Source organism: Microtus oregoni, unplaced genomic scaffold (genome assembly GCF_018167655.1).
Source record: "Microtus oregoni isolate MIOR12 unplaced genomic scaffold, Mior012 000034F_ref0000314, whole genome shotgun sequence".
Taxonomy (NCBI): Eukaryota; Metazoa; Chordata; class Mammalia; order Rodentia; family Cricetidae; genus Microtus; species Microtus oregoni.
In genome coordinates this window covers 13,856,496-13,877,834 of record NW_024543093.1, presented here as the reverse complement: position 1 = coordinate 13,877,834, position 21,339 = coordinate 13,856,496, and the positions used below count along the sequence as shown (strand labels likewise).

Below are 21,339 nucleotides of genomic sequence, written 5' to 3'. Positions count from 1 at the left end.
GCAAAAACACTACTCATGATTTTTAAAAGTTAGAAAGGGAAGAAGGATGATGAGACAGATAGACAAGACAGACACACACACACACACACACAGAGGTGGGGGGAGGGAGACAAAGAGTTTGGGGAAACATAATACAACTACCTATAGCTTGCCTGGTAAGTTGCTACTCACTCCAAGTTTAAAAAATAGTCCCGGAGGGCTGGAGAGATGGCTCAGAGGTTAAGAGCATTGCCTGCTCTTCCAAAGGTCCTGAGTTCAATTCCCAGCAACCACATGGTGACTCACAACCATCTGTAATGAGGTCTGGTGCCCTCTTCTGGCCTGCAGGCATACACACAGACAGAACATTGTATACATAATAAATAAATAAATATTTAAAAAAAATAGTCCCGGAGATTTCTTCTGGGTTGAATGGTTAAATTCTATGATTAACAAGATAAAATTTCCGAAAGGGGAACCCAGTTTTCCTGGGAATACCAGAAACTCAAAATATAGTCCAGACAGTTCTGGAAACTTGGGATCCTTCTTACTAGCTTCCCAAGTAGGACTACATGCTTGTCCCACCACACCTAATAGTGACATTCATAGTGGATCTCAGCCCACCCTGCATGGCCACCTGAGACAGCACTCAGACTCAGTGGGTGAGATTGTCACATTAAAATCAAGTATCTCCTTTAATGGAACTTATTTCCCAAACCTTGCTATTTCTTAAATTTTGAGTTGAATCAAGAAATACTCCCACAAGCTTTCCAATGCCAGGAGTTCTCTCAATACATTCTTTCAAATGCTACCAAAATGATAAAGGAGACCTCACAAATTCTGTACTTTAGGCTACCCTCAGTGAGTTCTTTCATTTCTACAAAAGGATAACTGAAAGACTTGTAAGATTCCCTATGCCTTAGTCACTCTTCTATTGCTGTGAAGAGACATCATGACAAAGGCAACTCTTATAAGACAAACCATTTAATTGGGGGCTTGCTTACAGTTTCAGAGACTTAGTCCATTATTATCATGTCTGGGACCATGGTACTTGAGCAGTAGCTGAAGCTACATCCTGACCCACAGGTGCAGAGGAAGAGTGAGTGGATCTGGCACTGGCTTTTGAAAGCTCAGAGTCCACCTACAGTGTCACACTTCCTCTAGAAAGTTCACATCTGCTCCAACAAGGCTACATCTAATTCTTGCCCACAGTGCCACTCCCATAAACATGTCTGGAACATTCTTATTCAAGCTACCACATTATACATGAAGGGTTTCTCTCCAAAATGACTACTACAATGTCTTTTGAGGGCCCCTTAAGAACTAAAGGCTGTCAACATTGTGTGCATAAGGTTTTTTTTTTTTCCAGTGTGAGCTATTTTGGATGTTCTCCATAATGAAAAGAACACAAAAGACGTTATCACGTTCCTTGCAGCTTTTCTCCAGTATTTGAAGGGAACTTCTAGAACTAAAGCCATATCGATTCAAAAGAATAGCTTCTCTAGAAACTGCTGGACATTTTCCCACACTGATAGCATGAGCTGTTTCCCGTCGTTTGATTTCTGTGAGAGCTAAGCAAGAGAAGACTTCCTCGGGTTATTTACAAGAATCTTTATTGGTTCTGCCATGAATTGGTGCGTGTCTTCGCAGATGAGTTGCACTGGAAAAGCCCCTACCACACGTCTCACACTGATAGGGTCTCTCGCTGCTGTGGACTCGTTCATGTACTCGAACCTCAAAGAAGCGCCGGAAAGCTTTCCCACACTGCTTGCACACATAGGGCTTTTCCTCACTGTGCATTACTTTGTGTTTTCGAAGAGAACTGTCAGAACTGAAACCTTTCCCACACTGCACACACACGAAGGGCTTCTCTCCAGAGTGATTCCTTTCATGGCTCTGGAGGGAAGACGAAGACGCCAAATCCTTCCCACACTGCTTACACTTGTAGGGGTTATCCCCAGCATGCATTCTTTTATGGAACTGAAAGGAACTGTGATTATTGAAAGATTTCCCACATTGCTTGCATACATAGAGTCTCTCTCCAGTGTGAGTACTTCCATGTCTTTTAAGGTTACCAGAACTACCAAAGGTTTTCCCACAGTGTTCACACACGTAGGGCTTCTGGCCAGTGTGAATTCTTTCATGTGTTTTTAGGGAACTGGAATAGGTAAAGCCCTTCCCACATTGTTTACAAACATAGGGATTCACACCACTGTGAGTTACTTTATGCTTCTGGAATTGATACCAAAATGTAAAGGAATTTCCACACTGCTTACACACATGAGATTTTTCCCGAGTGTGAGTTAGTTCATGTGATTTAAGGTAACGAGAAGCAGTGAAGGCTTTCCCACACTGCTGACAGACATACGGTTTTACACCAGTGTGAATCCTTCTATGTACTCGAAAGTAAGTAGAATCAAGGAAAGTTTTCCCACACTGATCACACACATAGGGTTTGTCACCACTGCGAATTCCCATACGTCTTCGAAGGCAAGCAGAACGAGGAAAAGTTCTCCCATAATGATTAGGCAGAAGAGGATTCTCACCCGAGCCAGTTGTCTGATGTCTTAGAAGGTTACCTAACCGAGCAAAGCCTTTCCCACACTGTTCACACATGTAGGGCTTCTTAACACTGTGAACCTTCTCATGCCTTTGTAAAGGGTTGGGATGGGTGAAGCCTTTCCCACATTGCTTGTGAGCGTAAGATATTTTTGCATGGGCACAACCGTCATTCCTTTGACCAGATCGGAGACAAAGAAGGTCTTCTTTGCACTCCTTATTTTTAGAAGGTTTCCCTCCAGTGTGAGCACTTTTATTTGTCTGAAGGGACAGAGGAGAACTGGAGCTGCCTTCAAATCCCTTATGTTTATACAACTTCTGTCCATAGTCCTGGTCTTCATGAGGTTTCTGTCCTTCCTGATGGTTCAGGGGCACACCTAGAGATGAACGGCCAATGCTTCCTTCTCCACACACATGCTTTTCACGTGTGGCAAGTTCTGAACAAGATTTCAGGTTCACAGAGGGCTCTGGAATACAGCTGAGGATTTCTGGACACTGAAGACTTACTTTACAGTCACGGAATTTCTCTACCACTTGACTGCTGCAAAACAGGTTAAGAGCGCATGACTAAGACTTTGCTTACTAATGACTGGAAGAAAGAAATGTTGGTTTCATGTTCAGAAAAGTTTGTAACATGCTTGGGCTGCAATGCTTTCAAAGACCACTTGAGGACAGCTATAACAAAAACAATGCTATTCATGAATGGTGGGGTATGTCTTCCTGCGAACATTAAATACTTACACAGCATTTCCATACAAATTTCAATCCAAATCTTATGCACGTTTTAGATGTGCAATGGTATCAGTCAAAATCATCTTTTTTTTTCTTTTTAAATACTTGCATGTGCATGAAATAAACTGACAATTAGCCATTCCCCATTTGGCTCCATGACTGAGGGATAAATCAATACAACATTAAGTTTGAACAATGTGTACATTTATTGTGTTTGTGGATATGCATGTGTGCTACAGTACAAAAGAGAAGCTCGCAATATCTTTCAGGAGTACTGTTTCCTTCCATGTCGCTGAAGGAGGGTCTCTCTTAGAAGTATAGGGATTACAGATATGTGCCACTTTATATGTGTTCTGGCAATTGAACTCAGGCCATTGTGATTGCATGGACAGCCTTAATACTGGCTAGGCAATCTTTTGGTCCCTCTGTATCCCATTTGAAATGCTGAAGTGTTCCCTGCTTAGTTTTCTGTCAACTTATCACAGTGTAGAATCTCAGCAGAGGAAATGTCTCCACTAGATGTCTTTAGGCAAATTTGTGGGGGCATTTTCGTGATCCATCAACATTGTGGGAGAGACTAGCCACTGCGGGTGGTATTGGCCCCAGGCACCAGGTGGTCCTGATTATGTAAGAAAACGGGGAAAAAAAGAAAAGGAAAGGAAACAGTCTGAGCAAGCCCAGGAGTACAAGTGAGGAAGGAGTTTCCTCCACGGTCTCTGGGCCCCTGGCCTGCCCTGAGCTCCTGCTTTTACATCTCTTAATGACGGACTATGATCGGGACACATAAGCCAAATAAAGCCTTTGCTCTGTCTACATAGGAAAAGGTGGGGCCTCAGGTACAGTGGACACCTTAGCATATTGGTGATACCAGTAGGATGGACAACCATTCAGGACTATACGTGCTAATGTGGAACTGGCCTGAGTCTGACAGATGATCTATTTGTGCTGCCAGTAACGGAGGTGGGGAACTGGAGCTGGTGTTTCAGCTCCGGATGTGGCACATTGATTGTTATACTGCTGGAAATCGGTTTTGATTTGCCTTGATTTTGACTATGCCCTGGTTCTTTCCTCCTAGAGTAAAAAAGTATGTAGCTGATTAAAATTTTTGGATATTGTAGGGGCCCACAGTTTGGTAGCTTTCAACTTTTGTAAGAAACACTGAATTTTTAAGGAAAACTTGGACTTAAACTGTTGACATTTATTAAGACTGTTTTTTATGTTTTAAATTGTGATATCAATATTACCATGACATCTTGTGGACAAACAGAAAGGACAGGTTAGGGTTTAATACTGAGGTCTCTGTGTGTAATGAAGACAAGGAGTCAATTTTGCTGATGTGGGATTCCTCCTTATGCTATGAATGTGTTTTATTGCCATTGGCTAATAAAGAAGCTGTTTTGGCCTATAGCAGGGCAGAATATAGCCAGGGTGGAAGAGATATAGAGAGCAAGCAGAGTATGAGAGACTCCATGTAGCTGTTGAAGGAGACAGATGCCGGACCTTTACCAGTAAACCACAGCCTCGTGCTGATACACGGATTAATAGAAATGGTTAATTTAAGATGTAAGAGTTAGTTAATAAGAAGCCTGAGCTAATAGGCCAAACAGCATTTTAACTAATATAGTTTCTCTGTGATTATTTGGGTCTGGGCGGCCAGGAAATGAACACATAGTCTCCGGCTACATTTTGCTGGTTAGTATTTTGTCAACTTGACAAAACCTAGGGAACTTTAGTTGAGAAAATGCCCCCATCGAACTGGCCTGTAAGCAAGCCGTGGGGCATTTTCTGGATTGATGATCAATGTGAAGGTATGTAGTTCACTGTGGGCAATGCCACTCCTGGGAAGGGGGTCAGGAAGTGTATGAGAAAACAAACTGAGCAAGCCACAGGGTGCAAGACAGTGAGCAGCATTCCCCCACGGCCTCTGACTTCAGGCTATGCCCTGCTTGTCTTTATGCCCTGATATCCCTAGATCATGGACTTCAAACTGCAAGGTAAAACTCACCATTTCCACTCCAAGTTGCTTTGGTTCATAGTCTATTCCAGCAATACAAAACCAAACTAAGATACTGTGGATGGCATCAAGTATATGAACTATGACAGCACATTACACGCGACATCATCATATTCTAGTTTGCGATGGACTATTGCTGATACTTACCACATTTTAATTTTTGAAAAAAATTTCCTGAGACAAAATTAGTTTGATGCTGGATATCAAATACATCTTTTACTTCTTCATAAAATGTCCTAGCACAACAGAACTATAAAATGTGGCTTGGGAAACAAATTACCTTAATTTTCTGCAGAGATTTTCATACTCGTTTACAACCTTCTGGTTTACCAACTTGTTTCCTAAAATGCAGAACGAGAGAAATCGTTAAGAAATATTAATAACAGAAAGAATTAGACAACAGCTAAATTGAAGGTATAAGTGATCCCATGTGATATATTCACCCCCACCCCCTTCCTATAATCCAATTCATACATCAGCATGGATAAACTAGAAACACTTGTCCTGTGGTGGACTAGAAAAGGCAATGCTCAGGTACCTATAGAAGCCAGGTTCCTCAAGGTTTCCCGCATCACATCTTTGTACAGCTGCTTCTGGGATGGATCCAGCAGAGCCCATTCCTCCCGGGTGAACTTCACAGTCACATCCTCAAAGGTCATTGGCTCCTAAAAGCACACACATATATTTCCAGGACAGTCAGCCCCATGGTCCTGGAGATGCACACAGGATTAATAAGAAGTTGACATGACACTATGTTCCACAAGTGTTCATGTTGTCTTGATCATCACACTGTACTGCTCATACAGACTAAGATTCCCCAAACACAAATGCTACAAGTAAACTGGAGCTTTCTGGGAAGGAAACATCAGGACAGCACGAGCTCTGGTGCAGATAATTTTCTAGTTTCTCTTTCGGCATCTCATCTTCCTAACTACTCTCATCACAAAATCTGATTGTCTACTACTCACCAGGGACTCAACAGCAACTGTCCTTAGAATGTGTGTGCTTTTTAGGCTGTGGTGGCACACACCTTTAATACTAGCACTTGGGAAGCAGGGGCAGGTGGATCTCTGAGTTTGATGCCAGCCTGATCCACAGAGGGAGTTCCAGGACATCCAGGGCTATACAGAGAAACCCTGCCACTAAATAAATAAATAAATAAAATATAAATAAATAAATAATAAATGATGGATTTTAAAAAAAGTGTGTGCTTTGAAACGCTGGACAAAACAATTCTCCCAGTGAATGGGAAGTGAGATCTAGAATGATCCCTTCCTCCATAGCTGTGAAGAATTAGGGAGATTTCTCAAATAGCAGATGGCAACTGTACCCCAAGTTAAAAACGACACCATCTTCTCCCTAAGAGTCTAGCAATTCTTTCACGGGATTTTTCACGGGATTATCAGAGGGATACAATTTGTTTAAAACCCAGCATCCTCTCTAGATGAAAAGGATATATCACTTGATTTGGTGGACAGTATCTGTGCATCTTTCTAAATCCTTGACTTAGTGTGCTGTGCTTGGAGAGCGTGAGTGGGGTGAGCGTGAGCACAGCGAGCGTGAGCACGGTGAGAGCACGGCGAGCGTGAGCACACCACAGTGCTCTAGTGAAGATCAGCAACAACTTGTGGGACTTGGTTCTCTCTTCCTATCTCAGCAAGGGTTCTAGAGATTGACTTCTGCCCATCAGGGTTGCATAGCAAGTGCCTTTCCCTGCTGAGCCATCTCAGCAGGCTTCTAGTTAATACTTCTTCTTACAACTTGTTAGGAACCTAAAATCATAGTCTGTCTTTGCACTAAACTAAAAGCCAGGATTACAAAGTATATAGCTGGGTTCTTTGGTTCATCCTTAGTTAAACACCCAATAGGCCCCTGACAAGTAATTCATTTATTAGTGTCTTATTTTACTTTTTGTTACTGTATCACCATGACCAAATGCAACTTGTGCAGGAAAGTGATTATATGGATTACAGTTCACAATCGATCATTGAGAAAAGCCAAGGCAGAAGGCTCAAGGAAGGAACGTGAAGACAAGAACTGTGGCAGAGAGCAGAGATGAACATTGCTCACTGGCTTGCTGTGCTATCCTCTCTGTCCAAATCAGGCCCCCATGACCTGGGATGGCAACACCCACATTGGAGTGGGCCCTCCTATATCAATTAACAACCAAGGAAATGCCCTGACGACATGTGCACAGGCCAAATTGGTGGAACTAATTCCTCAACTGAGATTCCTATTTTCTCGGGTGTGCCAGTTTGCCAACCAATTGGGCCATCTCACTAGCCCATGACACCATTTTTATTTGAGAATCTGATGGATAACAAAACAAGGAAACATGGCACATCTTCTTAGAGTTCTACTTCATCTACATGACAACACGTCATCTCTAAAATTTCTGGAACACATATTAAAGCAAAATACTCAACCAAGCAGTGGTGGTTCACGCTTTTAATCCCAGCCCTTGGCAGGCTGGGGTATTTGGATTTCTGTGAGTTTGAGGCCAGCCTGGTCTACAAGGTGAATTCCAGGGCAGCCAAGGCTGTTAACACTGAGAATCCCCGTCTTGAAAAACAAACAAAGAAGGGAATAAAATACATATGATTAAGTTTACTATAATTATAAATATATATATGTTTATTATATATGTCATCTCCTAATTTCCCCGAGTCCATATTACTAAATGCTTATGATATCAGTCAATGTGCTGATTAAGAAAAAGCTACACCAGGAGGAACTGAATATAACCACTATTATGTTTTTAAAAAACATAACAATCTTTGCAATGCAAAAAAGTGGCAAGGGGCTGGTGAGGGGCTCCGTGGTTAAGAGCACAGGCTACCCTTCCAGTGGATCTGCACCCTTTCCCTGCACTCACAGTACCTAACGCCCTTTCCAATGCCCTCTCCTGGCTCCAAGAGGGTTGGAAAAACCATGTGCCGCAAACACATTTATACAGGTAAAGCACCCACAGAGAAAACAAAATATTTTAAAGCGTTTTTAAAATTTCTGTTTTACAGGTACAAAAGAGGACAAATAGGAGCTGGAGGGAGAACCCAATGGATAAGAAGCCATGCTGCTCTACCAAAGGGCCCGTGATCAATTCCTACACCCGTATTAGGTAACTCACCACTGCCTAAAACTCCAGCTGCAGAGGGATAAAATGCCTGTTCCTCTCTGGGCAACCACACTCATCTGCACATGCTCACACAAAGATACAAACATATATGTCATTAAAAATTAAAATAAATTGCTGGGTATAGTAGCAAATACCTTTAAACCCAGCAATAGGGAGACAGTGGCAGGCAGAGCTTTGTGAGTTCAAGGCAAGACTAGCCTACAAAGTGAGTTACAGGATAGCCAAGGCCATTACAGAGAAACCCTGTCTTGAAAAACCACACACACACGCACACACACTAACAAACAAACAAACAGACAAAAATAAATCTTTAAAAAAAGAACAATAATACTTCAGCGACGGGAAACATGGCTTACTGGGTGAAAGAGCTTGGTGCTTTTCTAACAGACAAGATTGGTTTCCCAGCACCAACTCTAATGATAGGCATCCAACAAGACCTTCTTCTGGCCTTCTTGGGTTCCCATACACATGCGCAGACAGACATGTAGACAGGCACACACACACACACACACGACAAACATATACACAAATAAAAATAAATCTTAATTTTTCATACAAAATATTTTGACCATATTCTTTTTCCCTCCCCACTCCCTCTACTGAAAGACCCTACAGACCCCCTCCTCAAAACCCGCAGCTAGCATGCTCCCGGGGGAACGTCCTGTTTGCTTTAAAAACAAAATTCTCCAGATCAGCAGCCAGCCTGCTCTCGTAAGAACATCCCACGTGCTTGAGAGAGCAGGATGTCTATGAGATAGGAAGACTGCAGGGCAGGATGTCAATAAGATAGGACATCAACAAAGCAGGTTTAGATAGGAACAGTCATGCCCCCGCCTCATTCCAATAACCACGCTTTTGCTTCTGTAAACTTGCTTTTTGCTCTTCCCTATAAAAAGCCCGATCTCCAGTTGGCAGGCGCACAAGTCCTCCGAAAGACTTGCTGCCCGCAGGTACCTGTGTTTACTCAATAAACCTCTTGCTAATTGCATCCTGTGGTCTGGACTTAGAGTGTCCTGGTTCTGGGGACTTCATTGGAGGAAAAGGTCCTCTCTGAGGGTCTTTCACTACCATCTCCACTTTCTTATCCCTCCAGTTTTAAATCTGTCTCTCTCTCTCTTTTAAACAAAAGGGGAAAAACTATCAAGACAAAACAAAACAATAAAAATCACACGGAGAACATGGACTCAAATGCCTCCTTCTCAAGGCTCAGAGATCTATGCAGAAGAGGAGGCGGAAAAATACTTTTTCTAAGAGCCAAGGGTAGTGAGTGACTCCAAGGGACCAACATCCTCCAAACACAACAGGGCTGAGCACGTAAGAACTCAGAGAGACTGACAGCATGCGACCAAGTCAGGAGAGATCACGGCATGGGGAAGAAGTGGGCGCGATGTTCCAGTCCTAACCAGTCAGCTAGCAGAGGGAAAGCTGCCTATTTCCAACGGAGCGACTCTGGGTCGAAGAACAACAGGGCATCCCCCATGTTCAGGAATAGTGGACAGCCGTACAGTGAGTGAGAGACGCGGCCTTAAATTGAAGAACATTGTTACAAGAAGGAAAAAAAAAGGATATTCCAACAGGATCACAGGAAGTGATTATAGACAAGGAATGAAGGTATCTCTGAAGTTGGATAATAAGTTACTCCCCTGAATGTGTCTGCTAACTCAGAGACCAGCAGGGAAAGAGAAACACAGGGGTTGTGCTTGCTTTCCTCTCAATGTTGTTGGGGAAAACAAAGGGCTTTGCGCCCTCAACAAAAGAGAAATCACTGTTCTAAGAGAGAGGTCTTTGGGCTGAAGATGGCTCAGTGATGAAGAGGGCTTGGTGCTCTTCTGCAGGACCCAGGTTCAAACACCAGAACCCCTACAGGTGCAATTCCATGTGTTATGATTTGCCTCACTGTGCCTTTAACGTGGGACAACAAACATTGCAAACACCCTAGTAATTTTGTTTTCACTCCCAACAGGGCTTGGAAATCCAAACTTTTAGCTTCAATAATAAACACTAAACTCAACAGAAGACAGACAATACTTAAGAAGATTTCTTTTTGTCCTCTTCATGCCAGTGACCGCTGACCAACACCCACTCTGATCATAGAGTTGCCCATTCCTCACTGTAACCCCAAAGACAGGATGACCTCAGAGAAAACTGCTGTCTGATCTAGCTGCTGACTGTGACACCCTCCCTTTCTCCTTCCTTCTGTTTACCCATATTTAGCTCTGTTTTCTCCTCCCTAAGAGAGAACAGCCCTCTTCAGCCAAACTGTAGAGAAGCTTGCGGACCTATCACTGGGGCCTACTCCTTACTGCAGCTCTCTTCCCACATGCTGTCATGGCCTAGCTCCATCACAAACTTGCTTTTTAAAACAAGAGTTGGAAAGACTCCAAGGACAATGACAATTACGACAGAGGCCAAGTCCACTCACCCATCCCTTTTCAGTGAGTCTGGCAATGTCAGAAACACTTGGAAAGTTAGAGATTTATTCCCAGTCCTGAGAATTCTGGGCCCAAGGGCACAGATCACAGAATTAGAGGAAATAGCCCTTGAATCTGAGACTCTCCTAGAGACAAGGAGGAAGTGGGCGGGGACTGCTCTTGGTTACTGCTGTGTTGAACAACACCTTAGTGACAGAGCCTGCAATCTTGACCTGATTTGCTACAGAGTATCAGGGCCCAGAAAGAGGGACCTTTACAGAAGAACGCTTGTTTACCTAAGCAAACACCCACCATCTGCCAGCACACCAAGAGACATTAACTACACCAATAAATAAGTAATAACGTCGGAAAATATACCAAATCATACCAGAACTGCAGACATGGCCCCTTTTGAGCCACAACAGATGGAACCCCTAACCTGAGACTGTAAAACACCAAAGTGTGGCAGGTGTGAGTCAGAACAGGGTCAGCTGTCAAAAGCCAGGAAACTTTTCAACTCCTTGCTAACCATGTCCCCCACCCCAACCTTGCTCCAGCAGTTTCTTCATGGCCAAACACTCAGCCCGCTTCAAACTCCCCATCCCACAGCCTGCCTTCCCAGCGGGCAATTGACACCTCCACACCTGCACTGCTGAGAATTCTGGTCCCTCCAGACTTCCCCTTAGGCCTCCCTCAGCTCCCCACCTGGGACTTCAGCACAGACTCTGGTCCCTGCAGCCTCTTATCCATTTCCTAGCCTTTCTGTGGCCTGAGCTGACTGTCACTGTGTGAACTGCCAATGTGTGATCTGCTGGTTAGTGTTAGTGATTCAAACTGGGATGAAAGGGCCAGGTGTGGCTGTGCACATCTTTCACCCCAGCCCTTGGGAGGAAGAGCCAGCCAGGCAGCCCTGGGAGTTCAATGCCAGCCTCCTCTACCTACATAGGTGCAGGCCAGCCAGGGACACATAGTGAGCTGATGCTGTCTTAAAACAAACAAACAGACAAACAACAACAACATATTTAGGACAAAAGGCCAAGCGTGGTGGCACATACCTTTTACCCCACTACTCTGGAGGCCAGGCTGGCAGATCTTTAAGTTCAAGTCAGTCTGGTTTCTATAGTGAGTTTCAGACCAGGCAAGACTACACTGTGAGACTCAGTCTCAAAACACAAACAAGTTAAAAGATTGGAATAAAAGAACTTGGATTGCCACTGCCTAGGTAGAAAGCAACGGCTAGCTTATTTGGTAAATTACCACCACCACCACCACCACCACCACCACCACCACCACCACCACCACCAATGCTGGTGAATATGAGTGGTCAATAAATTCTGACTGCAACCTGCCTGGCAGAACTGAGGATATTCTAAAGACCGTGAAACAATGAACACACACACACACACACCCCAACCCAAGGGAGTTTTCTCAGGAAACTCAAGTTGAAAGAAGGACAAGGTGCCAATCAGAGGGGGGAGCTTGTCTCTCAGAAAGGGATTTCACACCTTTCTAACACTTGTCAGACCCCCTGCCAGGAAGAGACTGAAGCCCAGCAATGATAGGTGAGCAGAGGGCGGGACCTCACCTTAACCTGCAGTGCAGGACCTGCTTTGCATGTGCAAGTCCTTGGTCCTCTTTAAACTTTCTTACTTCAGGGCCCTAAAGACAGACTTAGGGGCCTCCCTAGACCTCTCTGCTCCTCTCCTAATGTCCATATTGACTAGTCCTATGAAATTTGCTTTCCCAAAGCTTGGCATTTTGACAAAAGCCAACATTCCCTCAGGAACTTGAGAAAATAGTTCTCATCTGCTTAAACATGAAATCCTCATTATGGCTGGTAACAGGGACCTATGGCTTTTCCATTCACATATGTTTTGGTGCCTCTTAGCATACCAACGTCTATGCTAGCCTCTAGGCTCCTTCTATTCCTACACACAGATACCAGTTATACCTTTAACAGCAGCCTATCCCAGGTCAGGGGCTCCCCTCCCTCCAGACACATCTTCCCTTACAACCCTGGAAATTTCCCCCCTTAGGTTCTCTATGTTTTCCTGCCTGGGCAGTTTGTAATAAACATTTCCCTCCTTCCCCCACAGAGCAGCTATTCTGGTTTCTTTACTGCAACCGTTTTATTCACAAACACTGAACTTGTCTTTTTCTACTTTTCGCTAATAACTTGGTTCTTTTTATTGGCTGGACCTGACTTGGGGCACAGGTTGGGGATGCCAAGTTCAAGAACACAAAGGAGCAGTTACAGGTTTGGCAGAAAGGGAGCCGAGGAAAGATTTTTTGGGAATCTGCCACAGGCAGCCATGTTGAAGTCCTGAAGGAAGAAACAACCTTTAGCTCTGGAGGAGTGAGAGAATTTACCTGCTCAAAAAAGTTTAGGGTGGGTGCAGCAATATTCAGTGTCCCTAGACCTGACGGAAGAACTGGCAGTGTGAAAGAGTAGTGGGGTTGACAAAGACTAGAGCCCAGGAGCAGGGTGTGGCGGTGCACCCCTTTAAATCCAGCTTTGGGAAGCAGAGGCAGGTGGATGTCTGAGACCTAGGCCAGCCTAGACTACAACACAGGTTCCAGGACAGCCAGGGCTACACAGAGAAACTCTGCTTGGAGAAACCAACCAACCAACCAACCAACCAATAACAAAGATTAGAGCTATAACTCTAAGCCATCCTGCATCTAGTCATTACAGACGGGAAGGCAAAATTCAAGAGTCTACAAAGGTTTGGTTTTCCCATTTTAAATGCAGCTGCTCTTTGGGTGGGTAAAAGTCTCTGGCCATGAGTAACTGAGTCAGGCTGCGCTGGCCAATAGCCCCTAGCCATAAAGAATTGCTCAACCCTGGCTTGACCATTCCTCTTGTCCTGCAGATACAATATATCTTTGTTGAAAACAACTCCCTCTGCTCCCAGTCAAACCAGAAAGAAAAATATCTCTAACTCCCTGGTGGCTAACTTTGTGTATATACATGTCCCCCACATCCTCTCAGGCAGCCTTTCTCAACCCTAGTCAGGACCCCCTAGGGGTCCAATGGTGCAGGGTTCCCCTATCAGATATCCTGCATATCAGACATTTACCTTAGGAGTCATAACAGTAGCAAAATTACAGTAATGAAGTAGCAACGAAAATAGTTGTATGGTGTGTGTGGGAGGGGCGGTCACCACAACATGAGGAACGCTATTAAAGGGTTGCAGCCTTAGGAAGGTTGAGAGAACCACTGCTCTAAGGGCATTCAATCTTTGTTCCAGAAAGATTGGTCCCACTCGATGCTCAAAAAAATCGGTCTCCGTCAGTTGAGATAAGAGTCTGCCTCCTTTTCCTTTTTCCTTTTCTTTTCTTTTTTCTTTACTTCGAGAGTCACTGATGCTCTGGGACACTGCATGTAGCGTGGCGAGATTTTAGGGGAAGGAGAAGGCAGCTACAGAACCAGTGTCCTAACCATCATCTAAGCAACTCCACCCCCACCTACCCGCACTTGAGCCCCGGTCCAACTCCCAGGCTGGTTCCGCACAGCCTTCTGGCGACACCGCCCGGACTGCAGGAAAGGCTGCGGGCGTCCCACTGACCCGACACGCCGCAGCACGGAGCGCTCAGCAACGGACAGGACCGCGGTTCTGCCTGTGGACCCAGCACCACCCAATCGGACCCGGAGCCAGAGGAGACTCAGCTGCAGACTCGGCTGCCTTGGAAGGCCGGTTCCCAAAGCAGCTTCCATATTCAGCATCCCTCGGCCCCATATCCATATTCGGGCCGAACGTACCATTTCCAGCCAAGGAGTGTCCTTGTATCCTCCTGCCGCTCCTGTTGTCAGTGAAGGCGACTCTGATTTCTAGCCCCAGGATCTAGGACATACTTGTTAAGAACACAAACATGCCTAATGTTCGGGGTTAAGGAAACAGACCTAGGTTAGGCAAATTCCCTCACCTAAGAAGCATACTCCTCATTGGACACTTCTGGCACTAAAGTAATAACCTTTATTCTGATAGGCCAGCAAGCTCAGGTCCTGGAGCTCTAGTGACAGGAGACACAAGTTTTCCTAGGCGAAATAGTGAGCAAATCACACACTCTAGGTCCTAGCTTTCTGTCCCTGTCGGGGGGAAATAATTACTATTACTTAAGCATAATTTGTCCTGGTCTCCACTTGCTCAGAACAATTCCTACTTCTTCCCCCTCAGAGTGCTGTGACAGCAAGAGTTTAAAGAATTCCAGACTCGGTGACCATGGAGAGGGCCGCCTTGAATAGGCTGGTCCTGCTGGAGAAGGAGGGCGGGCCTCATTAGAGGAAATGCCCTGCCCCCATCACCCCACAACCCCACCACCAACCTGCCCAAGACTGCAGCGAGCCTTTCATCCATGGAATTTACAAAAACCGGCAATCTGGTTTACCTTTCGCCCTGCAATTAACAGGGGAAAAGAAAGAGAAAGGGGGGAGGGGGATCAGTTTCTGATTCTCTTGAAGCCCGACCTCCCCCTCCCTGCTCTACTGCAAAAATTGATTCTCAGCCCCTGCACGGTGTGTTCAGGTTTGGAGGTCTCAATTTCTCAGACCAATAAATGTCTGCTCTCACTGAGTGATAGTCAGGGTTCTTTAGTGTAACAGAACACACACATATGTATATGTTGTTGTTGGATTTTCTTTTACTCTAGTCCCACGTTGGAATGCCAACATGTTTGTTTTTTCACTCTTTTGAGGGCCCATCACCCAGTTCCCAAAAAAATTACACAGGGAGTCTTATTCTTTCTTACGAATGCCCAGCCTTATCTTGGCTCGTTTCTTGCCAGCTTTTCTTAAATTATCCCATCTACCTTTTGCCTCTGGACTTTTTTCTTTTCTTACTTCTGTAATCTTACTTTCACCCTTACTCTGGTTTGGTGGCAGGCCCCTGACTTCCTTGCCCCTTGATCTCTCTTGTTTGTTTTCCCAGATTTCTTCTTCTATTTATCCTCTCTGCCTGCCAGCCCCACCTGTCCTTTCTCCTGACTCACTATTGACTGTTCAGCTCTTTATTAGAACATCAGGAGTTTTAGACAGGCCAAGTAACACAGCGTCACAGAGTTAAACAAATGCAACATAAAAGAATGCAACACATTGTTTTAGAATTAAACAAATAGTCCACAGCAATGTGTGTGTGTGCATATGTATATTAGGGGATTTATTAGAATCATTTATTGGCTGTGGTCTAGCTAATCCAATCCAACAGTGGCTAGCTATGAACAGAAAGTTCAAGAATCTGGTAGTTGCTTAGTACACAGGCTGAAAGTCTCAGCTGGTCTTCAGTAGATACTAGAATCCCAAGAGGCAGGCTCCAATGCCAGTGAAGGAATGGACTTGCTAGCAAGGCAAGAGAAAGCAGGCAAAGAAAGCAAAAGCTTCCTTCTCCCATGTCCTTATATAGGCTTCTAGCAGAAGCTCAACCTAGTTTAGATCTGGGTTAAAGATCTGGACTAAAAGTGTGCCTTTTCTCAACTCAAACAAAACAGATTATAGATGTGTTTTCCCACCCAAAAGATTAGATGTAGTCAAATGCTGTATAGATGTAACCATCATATGCTGTGTCAAGGTCTAACTAAATCGATTTTTTTGTTTGTTTTCCTTTACTGACTTATTTCTTATTACACTTGTCTTTTTCCACCTCAGAATTTGGAATGAGGGAGATTCCCAAGGTTTTCTCAATCCCCATATTCAACCAATAACATAAAAACACACAAACAATGACAATTATTCCAGTCGGAGAGAAAGTAGAGTTTATAGTGAAAAACTGGCTCAAAATAACTGCATAAAATCCTCATTCATTTAAAATTAGATATTAGATGTGGTGGCACAGGCCATGGATTTGGACTTGTGAACACTTGGGATAGTCCTGAGCTCTGAGTTCAAGGCCAACCTGGTATATCTGGGCCAGCCAGAGCTACTTAGTTAGACCTTGTCTCAAAAAAATAACAATAAAAAACTAGATCCTGACTGCTCAGCTTGACTGCACGATTCATGATGATGGAGCAGGTCTCCAGACTTTAGTTGGTCCCCAGACCTGCCCACAACTGAGTTCGTGATGGAAATACCATTCGCGCTGTAAAACTCAGCATGTACACAGTACCACCAAAGTCCATAGTTCTGGGAAAGTCTCTAAATGCACTATCCTTGCTTTTAGGCTAACTGTTCTTGTTAACTGAAGTATGTCCACACAGGACATGGTTTTTATGCAGAAAAGCTCACCTGGGATCCCAAATACCAAGTGTAGTCACTGACTGACAAATAAAGATTCTCTGTTAGCTTAAAACCATGTCTGAGCAGTCTTCTCTGGTGGATACCCTACAACGGTGTCCACTGTGAGCATGTATAACTGACCTTCCCAAGGATGACACATGGCACCTGACCCTCAGTGGCCAGTGTAAACAGACTAATAGCTGCTAGAAAATCTAGCTTCTTCCTCTCCAATATAGACCCTAGGCATGGAGAGATGGCTCAGTGGTTAAGAGCATTGGCAACTCTTTCAGGTGTCCTGAATTTGATTCCCAGTAACCACATGGTGACTCACAACTGTCCCAGAGGGATCTGATGTCCTCTTCTGGCATAAAGGCATAAATGCATAAATGCAAACTGAGCATTCATAAATAAATAAATAAATGCTTTAAGAATATAGAGCCTATACAAATGGCCCGGCAGTAAGACTAAATATCCTCTCACTCAACTGCTCTAAAAGTCTTCCCTATCCCTCAGCAAAAGCAGTGAATTCTTTGCTCTGGCAGTCAGCTCGGACCCCACAGCAGTATGTTTAGTAAATTGTCTAATATTCTACTTTTATCTTTGTTAGGTTCAAATCATCTTTCCAAAATGTCAGTGGTGGTGACAATTTCCTAAATAGAAAGACTTTGGCTGAATAAACAGAAGGAGTTTTATTGGGTAAACTAGGCTTGTTTCTATTTACCAGAGGAACATATCTCCTAAGGCAGGATTCTGTTTGTTAGGAACATCTCTTAATCCATCCCGAAGATCAACTACCTTGGGTAGAATCATCTAGATCCCAGTCAATCCTAACAACTTAGACCCCCACCTGTTGACTGTCTAATATCTGCTTTCTCTCACTCCATTTTGAATGTGTCTTTCCATCTTCCCCTAACCCTGTGAGACAGTCTTAGTAGTGGGAGCACCAATAAAGCTTTCGTTCTACCCATGGAGTGTTTTCACTGCGCCCAGACTCACAATCTTTTTACTAAATTCAAAACAGTTTGCATTGTGTCTAGCTTGTCAGCATTGTCCACCACTGGTCAAATAAAAGGTGCCAGCATTAAAAAATGAATACAGAGAGAAAAGAAGGAAATACCTGATGTCACCTAGATAAGTAGGCTGTTAAAAAGAAAGGACCCCCCCCCCAAAAAAAAAGGTCCTCCTCCCAAACTGAAGGAACATATTAACACTGAAATGAAGCCTATGGAGGATCACCCGTGAATGGCCAAAAGCAAGGATGGGTTTCTGGGCTGGAGAGATGGCTCAGTGGTTAAGAGCACTGGCTGCTCTTCCAGAGGTCTGAGTTCAATTCCCAGCAACCACATGGTGGCTCACAACCACCTGTAATGAGATCTGGTGCTCTCTTCTGCCATGTGGGCATACATGGAGACTGAATGTTGTATGCATAAAAAATAAATAAATCTTAAAAAAAAGTATGGGATTCTAAAAGCCTACAACCCACTCATGTCCCTTATAACAGAGGTGGATCTCTGATTCTCCAAGCCTACATAACTATCAAAGGGACCTTCTCATTGTAAGAAAAAGTCACCAAACCTGGTGTGGCAGTTCACACTGCTAATTCCAGCACTCAGGAGGCAGAGACAGGTGGATCTCTGAGTTTGAGACTAGGCTGGTCTACAGAGCAAGTTCTAGGACAGTCAGAGCTACACAGAGAAACCCTGTCTTGAAAACAACAACAAACAACAACAAAATAAAACAAACAAAAGAGAAAAAAAGGAAAAAGTCAGCAGAGAGATAAAAAAAGAAAGATTATACTCAGTTCAACCTCAAATCAAAAAGAGCAGACTTTCATAAGTCTGGGAGTGGCAGCCCAAATTAGTATCCCACGGTTCAGGGGAGTGAGCTTAGCTGGGCCTGAGATCAGTGTAAGTGATAGAGAGCAGAGAGGGGGAGGGCCTGGCTTCACCTGACACAGAAACTACTCCTTTTCAACTGCAAAGTAAGAGATAAGTATGTATGGGGGGGGGTTGACTCTCTGGGCTTCAGGCTTCCATCTCTCCCTTCTCTCTCTCTTCCTCTCCTCCATCTTCCCTTCCATAACCCACTGAATAAATATCCAGCCTGACTCTGCATGGCGTGCCTATCCATGTCTCTGTCTCTCGCCTGCTGCCGTGTGTCTCACTGCCCCGGACCAGCCGCCTTCAGAGACCTGCCGTGTGGTCTCGTGGCATGCCCATCTGTCTGTCTCTCCTCATAGCCTGTTGCAGCCACTCTGGGAACTGCGCTGTCCCTGCCTGGAACTGGCTGCTCTTGGGACCCTCTACCGGCTGCCTGCTGCCACCACTTGTGGACCTACAGTGTTTCTGCCACTGCAGCCACTGGGATCCTGCAGCATTTTTTATTTAATCCATTACACATAGTACAGGGGCTTGGAGTTTTGGGGGCTGGAAAGGCGAGGTGTGGAAGATTACATTTGCAGGTCAGTTCCCCTCACCTCTCAAAGTGATAGATGCCAACGGGGAGGGGGAGTACAGAAACTTCCTCAGGTGTTATCAGTCACCTTTCCTGTTCAGAGTTTCTCAGTCCACCGGTGGCTTTTAAGTCTTTTTTTTCTTTGAGGGGGTGGGGGCATGATGGTGATTGAAATGGTCTCTCTCTACAGTCCTGGTTGTCTGGAACTCACTACACAGACCAGACTGGTCTTGAACTCACAGAAATCCACCTGTTTCTGTGAGTGCAAGAGCACTAGCTGTGCTGCTCGGAGGCTATTCTTATTCAGACCACCTCACCCTGCTTATCCTCTCTCTATTCTTCTTCCAGTCTGTGTGGAGTTTCAGAGCTTGCCTGCCTGGCAGTTCTTCTGCTAAACTTCAGTCAAATTATCCTCCACCTCAATTTGCATGCTTTCTTTATATTCTTTTATTAATGAAACCTAGAGCCCAGAGAGTGGAGCCTAGTTAGTTCTCAGTGAGGGACTAAAATCTCTCTGAGATCACAAACTAAAATGAAGTCTTCTCCCTTACTTGGCTGTCATGATCTGTCTGGTCATGGGCTGCATTGAACAGCCCTATATATTTGTGTCTAGACACTTGTTTTCACTGTGTTGTGTACACAACCAGTAGGCCTTCAGGATAAAATGGAAATTCCATTTCACTCTCCTTGATCTGACGAACTGTTTTTCATAGCAACTGCAACAATCTGCATTCCTTCTGGAAAGCTATAGGTTCCCAATTACACTACATCCACCCCAACCAATACTTGTCGCTTCCGCTTTCTGGATGCTAACCTTCCTGGCAGTGTAAATTGACTTTGTGTTTTTCTCTACATTCTCGCAATTATTAAGGCATTGAATATCTTTCCAGGTACTCTGTAGCCAATGAAATAACATCTTAGAATAGGACATTGTATTGTATGTATGTATTGCATTGTAATTGTATGTATGTCATGTTATTAGAGGCAAATAAAAATATACACAACAAATATGATTATAGGACCTGGAGAGATGGCTCAGCAGCTAAGAACACTGGATGCTCTTCCAAGGACCCAGGTTCAATTCCCAGTACCCATACCCAATTCCAGTACACCTGACAGTTACTTCTGGCTTCTGTGGACACTGCAGAGATGTGGTGTACAGACATACATGCAGGCAAAACATCCATATGATACAATAACAAGAAATTAATTTAAAATACTATTATAAATAAATACTAAAGATGTGTCTGAGAAAAATATTAATAATTATTACCTAGTATATTAGATTTATGTGTGATATATTTCTGTTCTGCATCTTCCTTCTTTGATGGGAGCGTATTTCAATAACAAAGTATTTGAAGTGAAAAGCCTAGAGGCAAAAACCAGAGCTATGACTCTCAGAAGAGAAAAATATACTTTTCTTCATCTCTTTTTGAGGTTAGAAGTTAGACCCCACCAGGTAGTCAGGATGGGGTTCCTAACCCTGAAGACTTCCCCTCAATGACAACCTGTTGCCCATCATAGTTGGTTCTTTGAAAAAACCACAGAGATGCTGGGCATGGTGGTACCATGCCTTTAATTCCAGCTCTCAGGAGGTAGAGGCAGAAGAAGGCAGATCTCTGAGTTCAAGACCAGCCTGGCTTACAGAACGAGGGCTGTTACACAGAGAAACCCTGTCTCAAAAAAATCAAACAACAACAACACACAGACAAAAACCAACAACGACTACAACAAATAAAGAAAAGCAGTTCGTGTCTGTGTCCCCTAGGGTCGCCTACCCTCTAAATGGACCGTGGAGCGCATGCTAATCGGCAGCTCATGGCGACATCCCCTGAAGTCACTCTCA

The 21,339-nt window shown here is 44.2% G+C and overlaps 1 protein-coding gene across 3 annotated transcripts; it reads right to left on the bottom strand.

The window, feature by feature from the left end:
* Positions 1–302: 302 nt before the first annotated feature.
* Positions 303–14,744, bottom strand: LOC121432493 (zinc finger protein OZF-like). Of its 3 annotated transcripts, none has more exons than XM_041630483.1 (4): positions 14,595–14,744; positions 5,823–5,994; positions 5,565–5,625; positions 303–3,079 (listed from the first exon to the last, which is right to left on the bottom strand). In XM_041630483.1, the coding sequence occupies exons 2-4, from the start codon at positions 5,941–5,943 to the stop codon at positions 1,576–1,578; spliced, it is 1,686 nt and encodes a 561-aa protein (XP_041486417.1). In that variant the 5' UTR covers positions 5,944–5,994; positions 14,595–14,744; the 3' UTR covers positions 303–1,575. The 3 variants fall into 3 exon arrangements, with proteins under 3 accessions (XP_041486417.1, XP_041486415.1, XP_041486416.1); XM_041630481.1 differs by having other exon boundaries at positions 5,823–5,949; XM_041630482.1 differs by having other exon boundaries at positions 303–3,076; positions 5,823–5,949.
* Between the last annotated feature and the right edge of the window lie 6,595 nt (positions 14,745–21,339).

What these genes read in the sequence shown, in the direction of transcription:
- LOC121432493 (XM_041630481.1), bottom strand. An exon ending in GAGGAACCTGGCTTCTATAG is followed by an intron (nt 5,626 to 5,822) that starts GTACCTGAGCAT and finishes TCTGCATTTTAG; the next exon opens with GAAACAAGTTGGTAAACCAG. An exon ending in AATCTCTGCAGAAAATTAAG is followed by an intron (nt 3,080 to 5,564) that starts GTAATTTGTTTC and finishes CCTGTTTTGCAG; the next exon opens with CAGTCAAGTGGTAGAGAAAT.